Source organism: Oncorhynchus mykiss, chromosome 7, assembly GCF_057628025.1.
Source record: "Oncorhynchus mykiss isolate SJ-2025 chromosome 7, ASM5762802v1, whole genome shotgun sequence".
NCBI lineage: Eukaryota > Metazoa > Chordata > Actinopteri > Salmoniformes > Salmonidae > Oncorhynchus > Oncorhynchus mykiss.
This window is the reverse complement of record NC_143028.1, coordinates 25,648,027-25,670,599: the sequence shown is the minus strand read 5'-3', so window position 1 is coordinate 25,670,599 and position 22,573 is coordinate 25,648,027. Positions and strand designations below refer to the sequence as shown.

Here is a 22,573-nt window from a genome sequence, read left to right as displayed (position 1 = left end):
CTTACAGTGGGGCAAAAAAGTATTTAGTCAGCCACATATTGTGCAAGTTCTCCCACTTAAAAAGATGAGAGAGGCCTGTAATTTTCATCATAGGTACACTTAAACTATGACAGACAAAAGGAGAAAAAAAATCCAGAAAATCACATTGTAGGATTTTTAATGAATTTATTTGCATATTATGGTGGAAAAGTATTTGTTCACTTACAAACAAGCAAGATTTCTGGCTCTCACAGACCTGTAACTTCTTCTTTAAGAGGCTTCTCTGTCCTCCACTCGTTGCCTGTATTAATGGCACTTGTTTGAACTTGTTATCAGTATAAAAGACACCTGTCTACAACCTCAAATAGACACACTCCAAACTCCACTATGGCCAAGACCAAAGAGCTGTCAAAGGACACCAGAAACAAAATTGTAGACCTGCACCAGGCTGTGAAGACTGAATCTGCAATAGGTAAGCAGCTTGGTTTGAAGAAATCAACTGTGGGAGCAATTATTAGGAAATGGAAGACATACAATACCACTGATAATCTCCCTTGATCTGGGGCTCCACGCAAGATCTCACCCCGTGGGGTCAAAATGATCACAAGAACGGTGAGCAAAAATCCCAGAACCACACCGGGGGGACCTAGTGAATGACCTGCAGAGAGCTGGGACCAAAGTAACAAAGCCTACCATCAGTAACACACTACGCCGCCAGGGACTCAAATCCGGCAGTGCCAGACGTGTCCCCCTGCTTAAGCCAGTACATGTCCAGGCCCGTCTGAAGTTTGCTAGAGAGCATTTAGATGATCCAGAAGAAGATTGGGAGAATGTCATATGGTCAGATGAAACCAAAATATAACTTTTTGGTAAAAACTCAACTCGTCGTGTTTGGAGGACAAAGAATGCTGAGTTGCATCCAAAGAACACCATACCTACTGTGAAGCATGGGGGTGGAAACATGATTGTTTGGGGCTGTTTTTCTGCAAAGGGACCAGGACGACTGATCCGTGTAAAGGAAAGAATGAATGGGGCCATGTATCGTGAGATTTTGAGTGAAAACCTCCTTCCATCAGCAAGGGCATTGAAGATGAAACATGTCTGGGTCTTTCAGCATGACAATGATCCCAAACACACCGCCCGGGCAACGAAGGAGTGGCTTCGTAAGAAGCATTTCAAGGTCCTGGAGTGGCCTAGCCAGTCTCCATATCTCAACCCCATAGAAAATATTTGGAGGGAGTTGAAAGTCTGTGTTGCCCAGCAACAGCCCCAAAACATCACTGCTCTAGAGGAGATCTGCATGGAGGAATGGGCCAAAATACCAGCAATAGTGTGTGAAAACCTTGTGAAGACTTACAGAAAATGTTTGACCTCTGTCATTGCCAAAGGGTATATAACAAAGTATTGAGATAAACTTTTGTTATTGACCAAATACTTATTTTCTACCAAAATGTGCAAATAAATTCATTAAGAATCCTACAATGTGATTTTCTGGATTATTTTTTCTAATTTTGTCTGTCATAGTTGAAGTGTACCTATAATGAAAATTACAGGCCTCTCTCATCTTTTTAAGTGGGAGAACTTGCACAATTGGTGGCTGACTAAATACTTTTTTGCCCCACTGTATGTAAATAATGTATTTCTGTTTTATTTGTAATAAATTTGCAAACATTTCTAAAATCTGTTTTTGCCTTCTCATTATGGGGGATTGTGTGTAGATAGATGAGGAACATGTTTTATTTAATACATTTTAGAATAAAGCTGTAACGTAACAAAATGTGTAAAAAGTGAAGGCATCTGAATAGTTTCCGAATGCATTGTATGCGATTGAGTGACCTTATAACTATAATTGAATTGTTTTGATTCAAATGGAGACCAGTTCAGTATGTCCCTGACTGGCTAATCAAAGGAAGCTGATAAGGTTGTGTAGTTGTATTCACAGGAAATATATATTTTTTATTTTTTTACCCCCTTTTTTTCCTACCCAATTTCGTGGTATCCAATTGGTAGTAGTTACAGTCTTGTCTCATCTCTGCAACTCCCGTACAGACTCGGGAGAGGCGAAGGTCGAGAGCCACGCGTCCTCCGAAACACAACCCAACCTAGCCGCCCTGCTTCTTTACACAATGCACATCCAATCAGGAAGCAGTCTCACCAATGTGTCGGAGGAAACACCATACACCTGGCGACCTGGTCAGCGTGCACTGCGTCCGGCCCGACACAGGAGTCGCAAGTGCGCGATGAGACAAGGATATCCTTGCCGGCCAAACCCTTCCTAACCAGGAAGACACTGGGCCAATTGTGCGCTGCCCCATGGCACTGCTAGCACTGTGATGCCTTAGACCACACCGCCACCTGGGAGTTATTGGAAGTAGAACTCTTGTTCTGTGTTTATACCGCATCATGTTTCACTGGCTCACCTTGTAGGACGTGGTCAAGAATCCCCATTTATTGGGCCAGGCTTTGGCTGACTCAAGCTCTATTTTGACGTGAACTTTCCTGAAAATTAAGACACAGAGAAAGCTTTTTGAAAGAACATTGGGCCTGCATAAAAACGCCAAACGCCAAACATAGCTCAGAGAACCCTACTGACCTCAATCTATATTAAAAGTATAGGTTTTTTTAGGGGTAATCTACCTAGCTATATCTCTTCAGACACGGTTACTACTCCTGTTATCCCAATACTAGGCTACTAATACTGCTGGCTTACTTCTTATTCTACAACTACTATTACTACTAGCCTTCTACTACCACCACCATGAACGACTGTTACCAATCCACCATTACCACAACAAACAAAAACTCGTGGCTAATCCTCTTTAACAAAAGTGACAAACCTTGTGCTATATCAAAAAAGAAAGGCTAATTTGTTAGCAAAATACAAGGAATACAATTCAAAATTTCATTGCACTTGTTTTGTTGTGAACCCATAGACTTTTTAAAGAGAAGAGTTTACCAGATTTTATCCTGATCCACAAAGTTGAATTCTTTACCAGATCCAGGTTGTTTTGGGGCTGCCATCTATGCCGGCAAGCTTGTCTGTCTCTGTGACTTCTTACCTTATGGTCTCTGTAAGTTATACTGACAGATATGTTTACCGTCACCATAGCAACATATTGTAGTGACACTATCCTTTTGTGTATCCTGGGATACAATGACAAATAATTTTAGTGTCACACAGAGATCACACCATACACTGTGTGTGTGTAAAACAAGAAACATGAGTACATAATAAGGTGTTTACAGTGATGGACTATACAGTACCTATGTAAAGGTCTACACATCCTTTGCACAGTGTTCACGTTGTTGCCTTAAATTTCAATCTAAAAAACGATTAAGTAGGATTTTGTTTACTACTGATCTATAGAACTTTCTCCACATTTTCAGTGTAAAAAAAATTATATAACATTTTCTAAATAAATAACAATTGAAAAGCAAAGATGTCTTGATTTCATGCAGGTCGAAGCTCCTTTAGCAGGAATTACAGCTGTGAATTATTTTGAATAAGATTCCAATAACTTTTAGCATACAGTACATCCATTGTTTTTGTCAAAATTGCTCAAGCACAGTCAATTTGGTTGGGAATTATTGATGGACTACAATATTCAGATTTAAGTCAGCACTGAGAATGGAGCACTCAGGAACACTCAACAGCTCTTGGAAAGCCATGTGTCAGTGACTAACATGTACGCTTGGAGTCAGGAAGCAGGTGCAGAAGGGGAGTTGAATGATAAGAAAGGCAGATAAACAAAAGCAGGAGAAGCGTACTGAACTCGACCAAAAGCAGTACTGTCTGATGACTGAGGCTACTGAGGGCTAAATAAAGGGAGAGTAATCAAGGTGATGATGAGGTCCAGGTGTGCGTAACGATGGGGAGCAAGTGAGTGTAATGATGATGCCAGGACCGGTGGTTAGTAGACCGGCGACATTGAGCCCCGGAGCAAGAGAAGGTGACAGTGACAAGAATACCCATAACAAGATGCTGCCACAACAATACATATAGTTTCACTCTGATGTGTTGTTAGATTTGACCCATAACTAAATTTTTTTCATTTAGGCCAAAAAAGTTAATTTATTTGTGTTATTACTTAAGGGACTGTAATTTTAAGAAATTGAAATGTCAGACTAATAGAATAGAGAATGATTTACTTCAGATTTTATTTCTTTCATAAAATTCCCAGTGGGTCATAAGTTTACATACACTCAATTAGTATTTGGTAGCATTGCCTTTACATTGTTTTTCTTGGGTCAAACGATTCGGGTAGCCTTCCACAAGCTTCCCACAATAAGTTGGGTGAATTTTGGTCCATTCCTCCTGACAGAGCTGGTGTAACTGAGTCAGGTTTGTGGGCCTCCTTGCTCGCACACATTTTTAAGTTCTGCCCACACATTTTCCATTGGATTGAGGTCAGGGCTTTGTGATGGCCACTCCAGTAGCTTGACTTTGTTGTCCTTAAGCCATTTTGCCACAACTTTGGAGGTATGATTGGCGTCATTGTCCATTTGAGAGACCCATTTACGACCAAGTTTTAATTTCCTGACTGGTGTCTTGAGATGTTGCTTCAATATATCCACATATTTTTCCTGCCTCATGATGCCATCTATTTTGGAAAGTGCACCAGTCCCTCCTGCAGCAAAGCACCCCCACAAGATGATGCTGCCATCCCCGTGCTTCATGGTTGGGTTGGTGTTCTTCGGCTTGCAAGCCTCCCCCTTTCTCCTCCAAACATAATGATGGTCATTATGGACAAACAGTTTCATTAGACCAGAGGAAATTTCTCCAAAAAGTACGATCTTTGTCCCCATGTGCGGTTGCAAGCCGTAGTCTGGCTTTTTTATGCCGGTTTGGAGCAGTGGTGAGCGGCCTTTCAGGTTATATCAATATATAGGACTCATTTTACTGTGGATATTGATACTTTTGTACCTGTTTCTTCTAGCATCTTCACAAGGTCCTTTGTTGTTGATCTGGAATTGATTTGCACTTTTTGCACCAAAGTACGTTCATCTCTAGGAGACAGAACGTGTCTTCTTCCTAAGCGGTATGACGGCTACATGGTCCAATGGTGTTTATACTTGCATACTATTGTTTGTACAGATGAACGTGGTACCTTCGGCCGTTTGGAAATTTCTCCCAAGGATGAACCAGACTTGTGGAGGTCTACAATTTTTTTTCTGAGGTCTTGGCTGATTTCTTTTGATTTTCCCATGATGTCAAGCAAAGAGGCACTGAGTTTGAAGCTGGGCCTTGAAATATATCCACAGGTGAACTTCCAATTGACTCAAATTATGTCAATTAGCCTATCAGAAGCTTCTAAAGCCATGTCATTATTTTCTAGAATTTTCCAGGCTGTTTAAAGTCACAGTCAACTAGTATGTAAACTCTGACCCACTGGAATTGTGATACAGTGAATTATAAGTGAAATAATCTGTCTGTAAATAATTGTTGGAAAAATTACACTTGCGTCATGCACAAAGTAGATGTCCTAACCGACTTGCCAAAACTATAGTTTGTTAACAATAAATTTGTGGTGGTTGAAAAACGAGTTTTAATGACTCCAACCTAAGTATATGTAAACTTCCGACTTCAACTGTAATTATATTATTATTATTATTATAGAATTGAGAGAATCCAAAATGGCTTTTCCTCCCAAACTTGTTAAACAGTGCCCTCTGTAACTATTGAGACGGTGAAGCATTTTTTCTTCTTTTAGCACTATACTCCAAAAGTTTGGATTTGAAGACCAACAATGACTATGCGGTTAAAGTGCAGACTGTCAGCTTTAATTTGAGGGTATTTTTCATCCATTTTGGGTGAACAGTTTAGAATTTACAGCACTTTTTGTACATAGTCCACCTAGAGTCTATTGACGCATCTAAGTAAGATTTAAAAGATCCCCATCAAATTCCGTCAGTTTAAGCTACAGTATCTGTTTTTTGTATGGGTTGCATCTCAATCCACCACATCCGCTTATTTGTTGACTTTCTTTTCTGCTATTTATGAATGTGTTTGTTATTCAATGCATTTCTATGGGCTATAGTAGAGTAATTCCATAGTAAGGTCAACCTGAGCATGAAAAAACTAAATAGCTTATTTCCTAATTAAACTACTTTCATATTTACCTTGAATGTGTGTATTTTGAAGTAAAGACTACATTTGGCCTTTATATTTGCCAAATGTTACGTTATAGTTACTACAAAGTAGGATACAAAGTCTCAAAATAAGTTGTTTCAGTCAACCAGATTTCATAGCTTTTGGCAATGCCTCACAGAACTTGTTTTGGTACTCACAACTGTCCACCTGTGTTTCTGACCAAGTCGGAAGGTTAATGAAACAATATCAAACAAATGTTTGTCCATTGAGTGCCAGTGTAGAATTCTACAGCCTAATGAAGATTAGACTGCTGATTTGGACAGGCAGTGTCACATCCGTAACGTTTTTGAGAAAAGGTTGTTATTGTGGATGCGTTTCGAGTATGATTGTATGCAAACTTCCTGTGCAAAGCAAACTTTCATCAAGGGCTTAGGTGATGTATTATTGGTTTCCTTTTTCTTTTTGTCAGTACTCGTTTTAAGCATAACAGATTTGACCGTTACAGACGCTTCATAACATGATCAATGACTCACTAGTCAGCATCAGTGCATAACGCTCTCATGATAAAATATTCATGCACTTCCTACCGCCTCCGAAGTGTGTTTATGTTAACAAACAAGCTAGCAGGCAATTTTTATCTTGGTGATCTATTTCGGGTATACTCATGTTCTCATATGTACTGCAAACATGTGTTGTTCTGTTAACTGGAGCATTGCATGTGATCATGTGGCATAATAAAGGTCTTAAATATCCATAAACCTTCACCAGTTATGCTGAGTTTGTTTACTTCCTTGAGCAAGTACGGGTACCCACCAGCGACAATATTGGTTTGTATCTGTGTAGTCTGCCCTGCACGTGCTTGTGAACTGCAGCAGTCAAGCCTGAGTTGATTTACGGTCTGACAAGAAACGTCTACGTGCAAACCCAGTGCCAGTGGTAGGTTGTAATTCAATTAAAACATTTTTTTCCTATTTCGCCTAACAAAAATTAAGTTTAACCCGTCATAGGAAATACATCAACGTAATGGCATACAGTATGTCAAGGTATAGTAGAGATGATAAGGTATGAGTCCAGCAAGCTCAAATAAACACTGTAATGAAATGGGTGTATCAATCCCTGAATCTACAAAACATGAAGAACTTTCCATGACATACACTGACCAGGTGACAGCCATGATCCCCTATTTATGTCATTTGTTAATTAAATCCACTTCAAATCAGTGTGGATGAAGGGGAGGAGACAGGTTAAAGAAGGATTGTTAAACTTGAGACAACTTGAGACAAACATGGATTGTGTATGTGTGCCAATGGGCAAGACAAAAAAATGGAGGCTGTTCTGAGGGTAAAGCCTTGGGTGGCTGCAGGTCAAGTTGTCCCTGTGTCCTTTTGTGGTACCATTTCATAGAGCCTGTGCTGGCAGATTAAAGGGTGTGAGATTAATACAAAGCATGAGTTTATAAGAAAATGTTGAATTGACTTGAGTTTTTGTACGTGTATTACTGTTACTTAGGTGATTGATAACATTTGATATTTTAAACAAAACATGTCATTAATGATTTAGAATGAAATTACTAAAGCGTTATGAATTTGAAATGGAGTGCATCATTTCTGTCTGTGTTTTGGGACCCTGTCACAGCTATAAACGCAAAATATCACATCCATAACATTTTTCTCAAATGTTATTTTGAAGGTGAAAATATTTATATAATTGTTGGGGTGTGCAGGACTCTAATTCGCAAAATAAAATAGATTTTCAAATAAATTGTAAATGCATTTAGCGCATTTGTGCATTTCTGGTTGGTTAGGACGGGACCACGTGTGCACTTTGATAGCCTATGCAATACCTATTCAAGATACTGGTGATTTCTTGGTTCTTTGTGGTACACTGCATTTTCAGATGAAAACAAAAGTATTATTAAGGTGATTTTTTAAAATGATATATAAACACTTGTTTTGCACAGCATCACATCCATAACAGAGAATGTCACATCCATGACGATACATTTTCATCTGTAAAGTATGACAATTTGAATATTTTCATCATTGTTGTCTGTGTGTAGCCAAGCCTTACTTTCAAAATGTCTATTAACATTTTAACCTAAGACTTTGAGATTCACATAGTTTTGCTGATATGTCCATTCTCTCAAAAATGCCTGTTCATTTCCATCACATCCGTAACACAAGTTTTGGTGTTCCGTTACTTCAAAGTGGTATTACTTCGAATTTTGTGTCTAGACTTCTCCTACAGGGTTCTACAAAAATACACATTATATTATATTTTGATTTATGCTTGATGATTAAATGATCTGAGGCATTGTAACTGAAAAGCTGGGTGTTGAGAAGTTTAATAATACAAGAAACATGGAGCGCTACAAAACAAGAGTAGCGTCTGGACATGAAACATAACCAGTACTGCCTGGGGAGTGACAGATATAAGGGAGGTAATCAGCGTAATGATGGTTGCCAGAGCCAGTGATTAGTAAACCGGTGACGTCGAACGCCAGAGAGGGGTAGCGGGAGTAGATGTGACAGGCATTTTGTGTGCGAATTTCACATCTAAAATAATGGAATTGTGCAGTAGTAAAAGCTCAATTCAATATTTTATCACAGGCCCCTAAACAAAGAACTTCACCAATGTCAACTAGATTGACTAATTAATTCTATAGATTTATGACGTTAATCTCGAGCAAGGGTTTATTTAGTCTTCTAGGGCTACATATAATGACAGAAAATAAGCAGTATGTATCTAATTATACACAAGTTGACTAACAAATAGCCTAGCAAAATGTCAGAAATTGTAAGCAGAAGCATATCTAAATCGGGCAAAAAAATATCCTGCACCCCCTGTCAAAAAACCTTTCTGAGTCTTGGACTGTAGCCTACAGCACATTTTATAAATTAGTGGGAAAGGTTAGGGTCTCAGATTTTCACTTCATCACATTCAGTCAGGGTTAGCTAATGGGCTATTAGCAATTGCAGGTGAGTGAAAAAACAACTGACCCGCACACCGCTAGTCAGTTTAATGAAATGTGCAATAAAAAATATAGTGCCTAGGCCTATTTAATGAAACCCTGGCTATTGATGTAAGCAATTGATCGAAAAGCAGGGGATCCCAGATTCCCCACTGAGCTAAAATGTTTGGAAATGGCAAGTTCACTTTCTGATTCTTTCTCACTCATAAAAGCATATCAAGTTCAATTGTGCTGTCCAGCAGTTTACATGAACAGGATGGGTGGAAATTCATTCGGAGGGATTTCTACCATGAATCACAAAAATAGCCAAATAATCATGTAAATTACATTAAATTAAGCTCCTCTACTGTCCAGTTTCACGACCTCCCTTGAGCATGGAACCACATTCTTTGGTTTTTGACAGTTCTTGGAAGAGTGGCCAACTTCATCACAGTTATAGTAGATATGTTTTCATTCGTCTTCGTCCCTGGACAGAAAGCTGGTCTCTCTGGACGTGGAGCTGGTCTCTTTGGGTGTGGAGCTTTTCTATCTGAAAAACCCAGGGTCAACTTCATTGCAGTTATGGCAGACTTCAGATCTTCCACATGTTTAAGGAGAGCTTAGATTTTTTTATTTTTATGTTAGCTCTTTTTGAGGGTGGACTTGGGATACTAGGATTCTGTGAGTCTGATTCTCTCTCTCCTCTTCATGCCTCAGCTCTTGCAGTAGAACTGGAAATGTGGGCAGCCTCTCTTCTTTTGAAGATGTACCACTATTTCAGTGTTGTACAACTCGTGCAATGTTGACCCTGGACTCATTCATACCTCTCTTCACTTTGACCTTCTGTAAATACTTCTCTAGTCGAAGGAGGAAATCAGAGATCTTCTCTCCTGGTTTCTGTCGCAGGCCCTTGAACTTGTAGTAGTCCTCTCCTGAGTCTGCTGTGCTGTATGTGTGCTCAGTATGATCAAGTAGTCTACTACCAATGCATCTTTGTGGTTAGCTCTTAGCACTGTAGCCACACTCAGGGCAGGGGCCTTCAAACTCTCGATCAGTCCCTTTCTCTGCTACTGGTCAGAGCAGTGCCACCCTGGCAACAACTTGTTCCATCCAGGAGTCAAAGTCCTCTTCCCCAAGGGGCATTGGAACCGTCCCACTGAAAGTCTGTAGTCTTCTGAACGGACTGGTCTCATAGTGAGACGTCATAGCTTCCTTCAGAACCTTCCCAATGGATTCAATGATGTCTTGAGGCTATGGCTTGGAGTGTGACAAGGTTCTTCAGCTCGCTCTCTGAGATCCCTTCTCTCATCATGAAGGCCTGTAGTTTGTCTGTTACATCTCTACGGGGCGCTGACATAGGAGAGAAAATGGTGGGTATTTTCTCAGGAGGGGGAGCTATATTTCTTCTTAACTTTTTTCTTAGGAACAAACATAGGAAAAATTGAAGAACATATCCAATAACTTTATTGAGGAATAGCAACTTTGCTTAACTTTCTTCATAAGTCTTTAGTTAAGTTGAGGAAAAAATGTCAGTTAAGGGATACATTTCTTCTTAATTAAGAAGGTTTTGTGAATCCAGCCCCAGGTACCAGTGTTTAACACCACAGAGTGCTCATAGATACGTAAAAATGGGGATCCTCCCCTCCTCATAATAAAATAAACAATAAAAATGCTCCGTACCAAATAAACTCACCGTCCTGTTTCCAATAATCCATTCCAAGCTTTACTGACGCGTGACTGAGGCGCAGCGCATGAATGGAAACCCCTAGTCATCAGACCTGTGTCTGTCCCAATAAAACACCCTGGACTGGATCGACACAGTTCATTTTGTGAAAACACAAAAACAAAATAATCCTCTTCAATTAAAACTGACCACTAACTATTTACTGGCAACGCTGTCTCTCAGTATAGCGGCTGAGACAGAAAGAGTGCGTTAGCCTGTTGTCTTGTCTAGGCTGGACAATAGAAAGAGTCAAAATTCACCAAAGACTGAAAAACGGCAAAATAACGTTGGCTAAACTGGAACACTAGCGCGAGCCCATAGAAAAATAATGGAATCAAACGTTCGCAGAGCCTGTTTTGACTGGAGTGATGCTTAGAATTTCTGTTCGCCTAAATGGCACAAAAATGTATCCATTTTTATTTTACTACTACAACCTGTTCGTCGGCCGAAACTGGAAATAACAACGTGTAGAAAGTTAACATCCGCAACTCAATGTTGTCAACTGTGTGCTTGTGTCTGCGTAATGAGAAAGTAGGGGAAAAATGAAAACCTCTGACAATTTCTGGTCTAGTGATCGGTGACAACTGAGCTCGCTGCCCAGTCTTACAATATAATTATAAATATTATTATAATATAATTATAATTACAAAGAGGAGATTCAACTGATTAAAATGGTGCCCGACTTGAAAAAATCGAAATATACACATTGTGAGATATTTGGCAAAATAGACTGGCATGCATCTCCATAGGAAAACAATGGGGGGAGCTCAGCATTTCAAGGGCAAAAATGATTTTAGGGCTAGCATTAGATGACAACCGAGCTCGCTGCCCAGACAGAAGATGAGATTCTCATGATAATGGCGTCTGACTTGAAATAAATCTAAATGTATACATTGCGAAATAGACAGGAAACAATGGGACAACCTCAGAGTTCCATTAGTAATTGTTTTATGTTGTTTACATTTGAACTACCAGCAACGTAGGCAGGTCTCATTGCCAACAATAGCCAAGCAGGCATTGTGACGTAAAACAATGGGCTAGGAATAGAACGTTCGGAAGGCGAGTTGGTGCCACGGTGCTCAATAGAACTTATAGGAGCTGGCAGGGTGAAAAATGCTCTAAAATAAGGCCTGTTTTTTGTGATTACTTCAAAACTACGGGAAGCAGCTGGGAAATATGGTCATATTATGAAACTGGGATCCATGGCAGATGCAATGAAATAGTTTTATTCAGAAAAAAGCGTTGTTAAAAATGTCATGTGTCCAGCCTATTGATGCTCTCAGTCCTCGAAAGTACAAGCTGTCCTCACAGTGATTGGGGATCCTCAGTTAAATGTTCATCATATTTACTACTTTTTTTTCACTGTTGAGCGAGTTACACAACTTTAAACTGCTTGAAGCAAGTAGTAATTAGCAAACATTGATAGCTTGTAGTTTTTGTGAGTCCGTCGTACTGTTGCCTAGCAACCGGTCTGCCTCCCAAATATGTCCCACATGCAACACTGTCAGTACACGGTAAGTAATAAAGTCTGTGCTAAAAAACAAAAGTAACCAGGAGGTTACAATTAAGATCACACTTCCTCTATATAAATATTATAGGGACACCTATACATTTGGCTGCTAAGCACAAGTAATCAGTGTTGAAATATCTAAGTGCCTAGAATAAACCCTCCAGGGTAACGTCAATTGAATGCAAAAAATATTACAGGGGGCAGTTTGGAAAAACTAATCCTGTGCAAATCATCCTCTGGAATAAAGCACATGCTGGGGTAATAATAACATAACTAAACTCTCTAGTAATAGTAGTATTGTCTGAATATGTCTATATGTGTCCTTTAAGATAAACTGAGAAGCAAATTGGGAAAGACAAATAAATAAAAGCAAAAAACTATTTTGGAACAGGAATGGTGTGAACAATGGAAGGAAGAAATTATATAAGAAGTACCCAAATCAAGATGTTTTTATTTTTTTCCGGTCAAAATATAAAAAGAAAGTCGGTACATCTGGCTCGAAGGACCAATCCACTTTCTTCCTGTTTGTATTCATCCATAAAACTTGCTCCAACACCATCTTCACACCTTAGACCACAAATCCTCATCATCACTATAGCATCAGCTAAGAAATATCAGCAGAACCAAAATCTCACGTAAACACTGGCCTACTCGATTAGGTTCTGGAGGAAGAGGTATGACATATCAAACTAGAGAGAGAGACACAGCTGCATGTAAGCTATCACATTTTTCAACTTATTTTTTTAAACAAAAAGATAGATTTGGAGTAAAATAAACTATTCATGATGCTACCCTCTATAGCATAACCTTCACTCCAGATCAAAACTCCAAATCTACAACCTAATTTTGTACAAAATTATCGGGAAGGATTAATACTACCAAGGATTCCTTTTGTCCAAGCTATACAGAGGGTGCTCTGGGAAACAAACAGCAGAGACCTGGAGACACCATCCAACCCAGAACTGAGACAGACCCGATACAACTTCAATTAGCACTGACGTGTGAAGTGAGAGGTGTCGAAGCCTTTGAGCTCAACAAATGGCAGGCTATCCACCCAAGTCCAGAAGCCTTGAAGTCCCCTCCTACTGTTCAGAGACCATCTACTGGCATTTTCTACAATAAATCTGCCTCCAGAAAAAAGCTTCTCCCATGTGGGTGTGACACCTACTCCCGTTGCCTGCTGCACTGCTGCTTGGATTCCACCTTCTGCCCTAGTTGTCTCCCCTTGTCGGGTACAGGTACCCCCACCACACTCCCCCCTCTCTCCCAAGCTTTCGCTCGCAACTATGGGACATACTATGTTTGTTTCCACACTCGGGACTCTGACTCTCTATTGGTTACACGGACTCTTGTCCTCCCATCCTATTCTAACCATGTCTCGCTGGCTTTGTATTCATGTTACCTGATGAAATTGGTGTATAATATTATCTTGTTGCCAGCTAATGCACATTCAAATGTCATAAATCAACACTGCAGAGCTCTCCCTGTCCTCTGCTGTGCATTGATTGTATTACTGTTGATGATATCTGGAAATGTGCATGTACACCCTGGCCCATTTACTGTTGCTAGCCCCAATTCCGATTTGTGCTCTGATATCTGTTTTACTGATTTCTGCTCTCGTAAAAGCCTGAGTTTTCTGCAAGTTAACACAACAGAAGTTTATTACCTAAATGGATCAATTGAAAGTGTGGGTTCACAGCTCCAATCCAGATGTGTTGGTCATTACTGAGACGTGGTTGTGTTGGTCATTACTGAGACGTGGTTAAGAAAGAGTTGTTCTGGTTATAACCTTTTTCGGCAAGACAGATCCTCCAAATGTGGGGGAGTAGCAATCTTTACAAGGATCACCTTCAGTGCCCAGTTGTCTCCACCAAGTCTGTCCCCAAACAAGTTGATTTGCTGGTTTTAAGCATTAAACTTTCAACTAGCTCTTCGTTGACTGTTGCTAGGTGTTATCGTCCTCCATCAGCACCGGCCTGTACCCTACCTGCTCTAAGTTCTATCCTGGCCCCTTACACTAAGTCTGAATTCGTCCTTCTAGGTGACCTAAACTGTGACATGCTTAAAACCTCTTGAAGCTAGGGGGCACTATTTTTATGTTTGAAAAAATTACGTTCCCAAAGTAAACTGACTATTTCTCAGGACCAGATGCTAGAATATGCATATAATGGACAGGTTAGGATAGGAAACACTAAAGTTTCCAAAACTGTCAAAATATTGTCTGTGAGTATAACAGAACTGATGTTGCAGATGAAACACTGAGGAAAATCAAACCAGGAAGTGGCTTCTATTTTGAAAACTCCATGTTCCATAGCCTACCTTCTCTCCATTTAAAGCGATATCAACCAGATTACTTATCCTATCGCTTTCTCAAAGGTGTCAAAAGTCTTGACATAGTTTCAGGCTTTTATTTTGAAAAATGAGCGAGAAAGATAACATCGCGTCATTGTATGGCCGGGTGCCAGCAGCATTTTGCTTGGCGCAACAGAGTTTGGGCAGCCATTGCCTTTCCCTCTCCCACTGAAAAAGACAGTTGCGGTTGATATATTATCGATTATATATTTTAAAAACAACCTGAGGATTGATTATAAAAAACATTTCACACATTTCTGTGGACATTATGGATACTATTTGGAATTTGTCTGCATTGTCGCGACCGCTCTTTCCTGTGGATTTCTGAACATAACGCGCCAAACAAACGGAGGTATTTTGGATAAAAAAAATAATCTTTATGGAACAAAAGGAACATTTATTGTGTAACTGGGAGTCTCGTGAGTGAAAACAACCGAAGATCAAAGGTGAATGATTAATTTGATTGCTTTTCTGATTTTCATGACCAAGCTACTTGATGCTAGGTGTTCATAATGTTTTGTCAAGCGATCGATAAACTTACACAAACGCTTGGATTGCTTTCGCTGTAAAGCATATTTTCAAAATCTGACACGACAGGTGGATTAACAAAAAGTTAAGCTGTATTTCGCTATATTGCACTTGTGATTTCATGAATATAAATATTTTTGGTAATATTATTTTAATGTGGCGCTATGCAATTCAGCGGTTGTTGATGACAATTATCCCGCTAAAGGGATGGGTAGCGTCAAGAAGTTAAACCACCTGACCAAGTCCTAAAGCAATGGGACTCCCTACATCTTTCTCAGATAATTTCCAATCCCACAAGATATAACTCCAAACACACAGAAAAGGATACTCTCCTCAATGTTATCCTCACAAATAATCCTGGTAAGTATCAGTCTGGTGTTTTCTGTAATGACCTTAGTGAACACTGTTTCATAGCCTGTGTTCGTAAGGGCTGCTCAGTAAAATTACCTGTCCTGGTTTGTCTAATAAACTTGCTAAAAAACTTGAACCTTCCTTCATGACCTGGCTTCTGTAAATTGGTATAGAATCAGCTTGATCCCCTCTGTCAAAGAAAATGAGAATTAAAAACCGGTTCAGCCCCTGGATCGACTGCAGAGTTACTCCACCTCAAGAAATTGCATTTGGCGAAAGGCTCGGCACACTCATACTCAGGCTGACTGGCTCTCGTTCAGGAAAATGAAAAATAAGTGTACTCAGGCTATCCGGAAGGCCAAAGTTACTTACTTTAATGAAGTGGTGATTAGCCATGTGATCAGCCATGTGCTTCCTGTCAGTAACAACTACATCATCAACATTAAGGGACACGGGCAGCTGTGAGGAGGAGGGTTTATTCTTCAGGTCTTTAAGTCAGGATTTCGATTTGACTCAGCCATACCTCCTTGCCCGTCCAACATTTCCTCATCTCCCACCCCTTCTAATGCGACCAGCACCGATCCTCCTCCTTCTTTTTCCACTGCCCCGCTAAAAAGTTTCTCCCTGCAGGCAGTCACTGAGTCCGAGGTGCTAAAAGAGCTCATTAAACTTAACCCCCAAAAAACCATCTGGGTCAAATAGTTTAGACCCTTCTTTAAGTTTGCAGCCCCTATAATCGCCAAGCCTGTCTCTGACATTTTTAACCTGTCTCTTCTCTTTGGGTTTTTTTATTTATTTATTTTATTTCACCTTTATTTAACCAGGTAGGCTAGTTGAGAACAAGTTCTCATTTGCAACTGCGACCTGCCCAAGATAAAGCATAGCAGTGTGAACAGACAACACAAAGTTACACATGGAGTAAGTAAACAATTAACAAGTCAATAACACAGTAGAAAAAAAGGGGAGTCTATATACATTGTGTGCAAAAGGCATGAGGAGGTAGGCGAATAATTACAATTTTGCAGATTAATAACACTGGAGTGATAAATGATCAGATGGTCATGTACAGGTATTGGTGTGCAAAAGAGCAGAAAAGTAAATAAATAGAAACAGTATGGGGATGAGGTAGGTAAAAATGAGTGGGCTATTTACCGATAGACTATGTACAGCTGCAGCGATCGGTTAACTGCTCAGATAGCAGATGTTTGAAGTTGGTGAGGGAGATAAAAGTCTCCAACTTCAGCGATTTTTGCAATTCGTTCCAGTCACAGGCAGCAGAGAACTGGAACGAAAGGCGGCCAAATTAGGTGTTGGCTTTAGGGATGATCAGTGAGATACACCTGCTGGAGCGCGTGCTACGGATGGGTGTTGCCATCATGACCAGTGAACTGAGATAAGGCGGAGCTTTACCTAGCATGGACTTGTAGATAACCTGGAGCCAGTGGGTCTGGCGACGAATATGTAGCGAGGGCCAGCCGACTAGAGCATACAAGTCGCAGTGGTGGGTGGTATAAGGTGCTTTAGTGACGAAACGGATGGCACTGTGATAAACTGCATCCAGTTTGCTGAGTAGAGTGTTGGAAGCAATTTTGTAGATGACATCGCCGAAGTCGAGGATCGGTAGGATAGTCAGTTTTACTAGGGTAAGTTTGGCGGCGTGAGTGAAGGAGGCTTTGTTGCGGAATAGAAAGCCGATTCTTGATTTGATTTTCGATTGGAGATGTTTAATATGAGTCTGGAAGGAGAGTTTACAGTCTAGCCAGACACCTAGGTACTTATAGATGTCCACATATTCAAGGTCGGAACCATCCAGGGTGGTGATGCTGGTCAGGCGTGCGGGTGCAGGCAGCGAACGGTTGAAAAGCATGCATTTGGTTTTACTAGCGTTTAAGAGCAGTTGGAGGCCACGGAAGGAGTGTTGTATGGCATTGAAGCTCGTTTGGAGGTTAGATAGCACAGTGTCCAAGGACGGGCTGGAAGTATATAGAATGGTGTCGTCTGCGTAGAGGGTTCCCATTGCTTGGAAGGCAGCCACAGGTTGTCCTTTATTTATAGGCCTATATCTATTTTGACCTGTTTATCAAAAGTGTTGGAAAAACTTGTCAATAATCATCTGACTGGCTTTCTTGATTTCTATAGTATTCTCTCTGGTATGCAATCTGGTTTTCGTTCAGATTATGGATGTGTCACTGCAACCTTAAAGGTCCTCAATGATGTTCCCATTGCCCTTGATTCTAAGCAATGTTGTGCTGCTATTTTTATTGACTTGTCCAAAGCCTTTGATACAGTAGACCATTCCATTCTAAGGAGTATTGGTGTCTCTGATGGGTCTTTGGTTTGGTTTGCTAACTACCTCTCTCAAAGAGTGCATTGTATAAAGTTAGAACATCTGCTGTCTCAGCCACTATCTGTCACCAAGGGTGTGCCCCAAGGCTTGATCCTAGCTCCACACTCTTCTCAATTTACATCAACAACATAGCTCAGGCAGTAGGAAGCTCTCTCATCCATTTATGTGCAGATTATAGCCTTATACTCAGCTGGCCCCTCCCCGGATTTTGTGTTTATTGCTCTAAAACAAAGCTTTCTTAGTATCCAACAAGCTTTCTCTGCCCTTAACCTTGTTCTGAACACCTTCAAAACAAAGTTCAGGTGGTTTGGTAAGAAGAATGCCCCTCTCCCCACAGGTGTGATTACTACCTGAGGGTTTAGAGCTTGATGTAGTGACCTCATACAAGCCCTTGGGAGTATGGCTAATCGGTACACTGTCCTTCTCTCAGCACATATCAAAGCTGCAGGCTAAAGTTGAATCTAGATTTGGTTTCCACTATCGTGATCACTCCTCTTTCACCCCAGCTGCCAAACTAACCCTGATTCAGATGACCATCCTACCCATGCTAGATTACAGAGGTGTAATTTATAGATTGGCAGGGAAGGGTGCTCTCGAGCGGCTAGATGTTCTTTACCAAGCGGCCATCAGATTTGCCACCAATGCACTCTATAGTCTTCTGTAAACTGGTCATCACTGTATACCCGTCGTAATACCCACTGGTTGATGCTTATTTATAAAACCCTCTTAGGCCTTACTCCCCCCTATCTGAGATATCTACTGCAGCTCTCACCCTCCACATACAACACCTGTTCTGACAGTCACATTCTGTAAAAGGTCCCCAAAGCACACACATCCCTGGGTTACTCATCTTTTCAGTTCGCTGCAGCTAGCACCTGGAACAAGCTGCAACAAACACTCAAACTAGACCGTTTTATCTCAATTTCTTCATTCAAAGACTCAATCATGGATACTCTTACTGACAGTTGTCTGCTTTGCGTGATGTATTGTTGTCTCTACCTTCAAGCCCCTTGTGCTGTTGTCTGTGTCCAATAATGTTTGTACCATGTTTTGTGTTGCTGCCATGTTGTTGTTATGTTGTGTTGCTGCCATGCTATGTTGTTGTCTTAGGTCTCTCTTTATGTAGTGTTGTGTTTTCTCTCTTGTCGTGATATGTGTCTTGTCCTATATTTTAATCCCAGCCCCCGTCCCCGCAGAAGGCCATTTGCCTTTTGGTAGACCGTCATTATAAATAAGAATTTGTTCTTAACTGACTTGCCTAGTTAAATAAATGTTAAATCAAAAAATTATGAGAGTGGTGGAACCAGGGCAGATCCTCTTTGACAGTTCCAACCCCTTCTCTCCACAATTCTTGGGCAAGTTTATGGGCTATGTGTCCCCTCCACCTCCAAAAGTCTAAAGATGCTGGTGGCCAACTATTTAACTGAACACTTTCTTCTGTCAGTTTTATCTCAGGCATACTGTAACAAACAACAAGTGGAATGTCCAGACATACCTTCCAAATTGTGTGTCAAAATGCAGACAGAAACAAGCTTATGAAGATCTTAGCGGGATAAATTAAGTTTATTTTGCAAATAAAAGTGCATAATAATGCATTCAGAGTCCCATCTGTCTGATAACACAAACAAACCAGTTCTCTCAGGTATGCTTGTTGATCTGTCTGCAGAGGTTACTGTCTAGACAGATGGTTATGCTAAATGAAAGGGAGAGGGGAGCAGTGATTGCGGGAGAGCAACACATACAGAGGTAGACTGACAGAGAATGAAAGAGAGCGAAATAGAGAGAAGAAATAGGGCAAGCGAGACATAGAATGAATGAAAAATGTCATTAGTAAACAGAGGAGAGAATGAGAGGGAGCGGGATCCACTCTTATCAGAATTGGAATAGTATAAGTACGGTCTTGTGCAACACTGGAATCAGTCATGGAGATTTTGGTGAACATGACATACCTAACATTTCATTAAGTAAGAATGATTATCTGTCTAAAAGGATAAGGGAGAGAAGCAGTTTAAGTCAATAAATGTGACATTTTCTGTGCACAGTAAAAGGTGGGTGAAAGGGTGAAACCAAGACCATGGTACTTGCCTACGGAGCAGCAAAAATAACTACCTTCAGGCTCTGCTCAAACACTACACCCCAATCTGAGTACTCCGTTCTGCCACCTTTGGCCTCTTTGCCATCCCACCCCTACCAGAGGGAAGTTCCCTCTCAGCCCATCTTCAAAATGGAAAAAAACAAAAAGATCCCAAGTAAAAAAGTTTGGGAACTACTGGTCTAGGGGTTGGTTTGCCTTATAAACTGCCCTAAAAAAACGATGATCTAAACTGACTTGATAGTTGCATAAACATGTTTTTTGTATTAAATATATGATGAAAGGAAGCCAATTGAAGAGTTTCGGGACTCGATCCTCATGGATATGGAGTTCTGTAGGAAAATAAGATTGACTTGCCCTACGATGGGGGCTTTTACCCTCTTGTGAATCTGATGTCCGAGGGGGAAAAACATGTTTGTGGTATCATGACGTGGCCCTCTTTGGGTATAGTGAGTGCCTTCCCCCGCTTTCCCCCTTACACCCATGTTCTGTTATCTCAGGTCATAAATTCCTGCAGTATTTTTATATATATTTTCTTACCTTTATTTAACTAGGCAAATCAGTTAAGAACAAATTCCTATTTTCAATGACTGCCTAGAAACAATGGGTTGACTGTCTGTTCAGGGGCAGAACCACAGATTTGTACCTTGTCCAGCTCAGGGGTTTGAACTTGCAACCTTCCGGTTACTAGTTCAACGCTCTAACCACTAGGCTACCCTGCCTAGAGAGAGAAAGGTTCACAGTAGAACAAAGGAACTTCTTCTACCACACAGAACTTGAGAACTGAACAATATCCATGTTTTGTGTAACCAATAGCCATTTAGTTTAAAGTTTGTGACCTCATTGAGAGACAATACAGCACATTACCATAACTCTGTTTATACAAGAGTCTTCGTTATGAGATTTGCATCTAATTATTGTATAAAATGAATGAGTAAAGATGAAACTATTTGTCACATTATGTCATGTGATTTTAAACTGTTTAACCTCTAGTGACACCCCATCCCGTGAACGGGACCGTTGTCATCATCTGACACTAATTAGCATAACGCAACAGACATAAATATTCCTAGAAAATATGAAAATCACAAATGAAATATATTGAGACACAGCTTAGCCTTTTGTTAATCACCCTGTCATCTCAGATTTTCAAAATATGCTTTACAGCCAAAGCTAGACAAGCATTTGTGTAAGTTTATCGATAGCCTAGTATAGCATTTTGTCCAGCTAGCAGCAGGTAACTTGGTCACGGAAATCAGAAAAGCAATCAAATTAAATTGTTTACCTTTGATGAGCTTCGGATGTTTTCACTCACGAGGCTCCCAGTTAGATAGCAAATGTTCCTTTTTTCCCCAAATATTATTTTTGTAGGCGAAATAGCTCCGTTTGTTCTTCACGTTTGGCTGAGAAATCGCCCGGAAGTTGCAGTCACGAAAACGGCGAAAAATATTCCAAATTAGCTCCATAATATCGACAGAAACATGACAAACGTTGTTTTATAATCAATCCTCAAGGTGTTTTTCAAATATCTATTCGATAATATATCAACCGGGACTGGTGGCTTCTTAGTAGGAGAGAGAGAAACAATGGCCGCATTTGTCCTTTACGCACCAAACACTATGAGAGACTTCAGCTGACCATTGACGCAATGTTGACGTTCAGGCTCATTTTTCCAAATTAAAGCCTGAAACTATGTATTGTGACACTAGACGCATTAGGGAAGCCATAGAAAAAGTAATCTGGTCGATAGCCCATTCACTGCTCAATAGGGACGCATAGGAATGCAGAGCCTTCTAAATAAGAGTCCCTTCCTGTTTGGATTATTCCCAGGCTTTCGACCTGCAACATCAGTTCTGTTATACTCACAGACAATATTTTTACAGTTTTGGAAACTTTAGAGTGTTTTCTATCCTAAGCTGTCAATTATATGCATATTCTAGCATCGTGTCCTGACAAAATATCCCATTTACTACGGGAACGTTATTTTTCCAAAAATGAAAATACTGCCCCCTAGTCACAAAAGGTTAATGAAAGAGAATCTAATTACCTTTAAAGTTAACTAAGTCATTGGCCCGCCCCATGAGCACAGCCATTGATTTGGCGCCTTCTCTGCTGTTCCGAATAAAAAAAACACCTAGAGAAGTACACTTTAGACCAAGCGTACCTTGATTACCGAGAGGGTTATGGTTTGAGTAGAGACCATGCATTCCTCAGTTGCTGAATTCCTAACCATACCACGTGGTTAAACTATTGATACCGACAGAATAAGAGCAAATCTTTGATACTAATTACTAGTCTACAGCTAGGAATTACATACCATTGAATGTGAAGACCGACAACCGCCGAAACATCTATTCTATAAGAACATTTCTGAATGTAACCATTCTAACCAAAGACTCCAGGGACGCAGAGAGAATCTCGGATGAACTTTCCAACAGAAAAGGACGATTCCAACAGAGATCACGATGACACACTGAGTGGAAATATATATATTGATTGCAATTATTCCCGAATGAGTGAGCGTTCATGTGCAAAGGATTAGCATTTCAATTATTATAATTATCAACTGTGTGAGCATTTCTCATTTGCCAAGATAATCCATCCATCTGACAGGTGTGACATATCAAGAATCTGGGGACAATAAAAGGCC

At 40.4% G+C, this 22,573-nt stretch overlaps 1 protein-coding gene and 1 long non-coding RNA gene across 2 annotated transcripts in view; both read right to left on the bottom strand.

Moving 5' to 3' along the window:
- The window catches only part of LOC110527642 (ciliary microtubule inner protein 1-like), a 37,526-nt gene extending 34,484 nt beyond the window's left edge, over window positions 1-3,042 (bottom strand). The window contains exons 1-2 of the mRNA XM_021609050.3: window positions 2,936-3,042; window positions 2,400-2,478 (exon numbers count right to left, since the gene is read on the bottom strand). Coding sequence (XP_021464725.1) covers window positions 2,400-2,478; window positions 2,936-3,000 — 144 coding nt within the window. The 5' untranslated portion in view covers window positions 3,001-3,042. The remainder of the gene's footprint in view (window positions 1-2,399; window positions 2,479-2,935) is intronic.
- Window positions 1-22,573, bottom strand: part of LOC149982494 (uncharacterized) — a 493,843-nt gene that overhangs the window by 81,977 nt on the left and 389,293 nt on the right. The gene's annotated exons all lie outside the window — the stretch shown is intronic.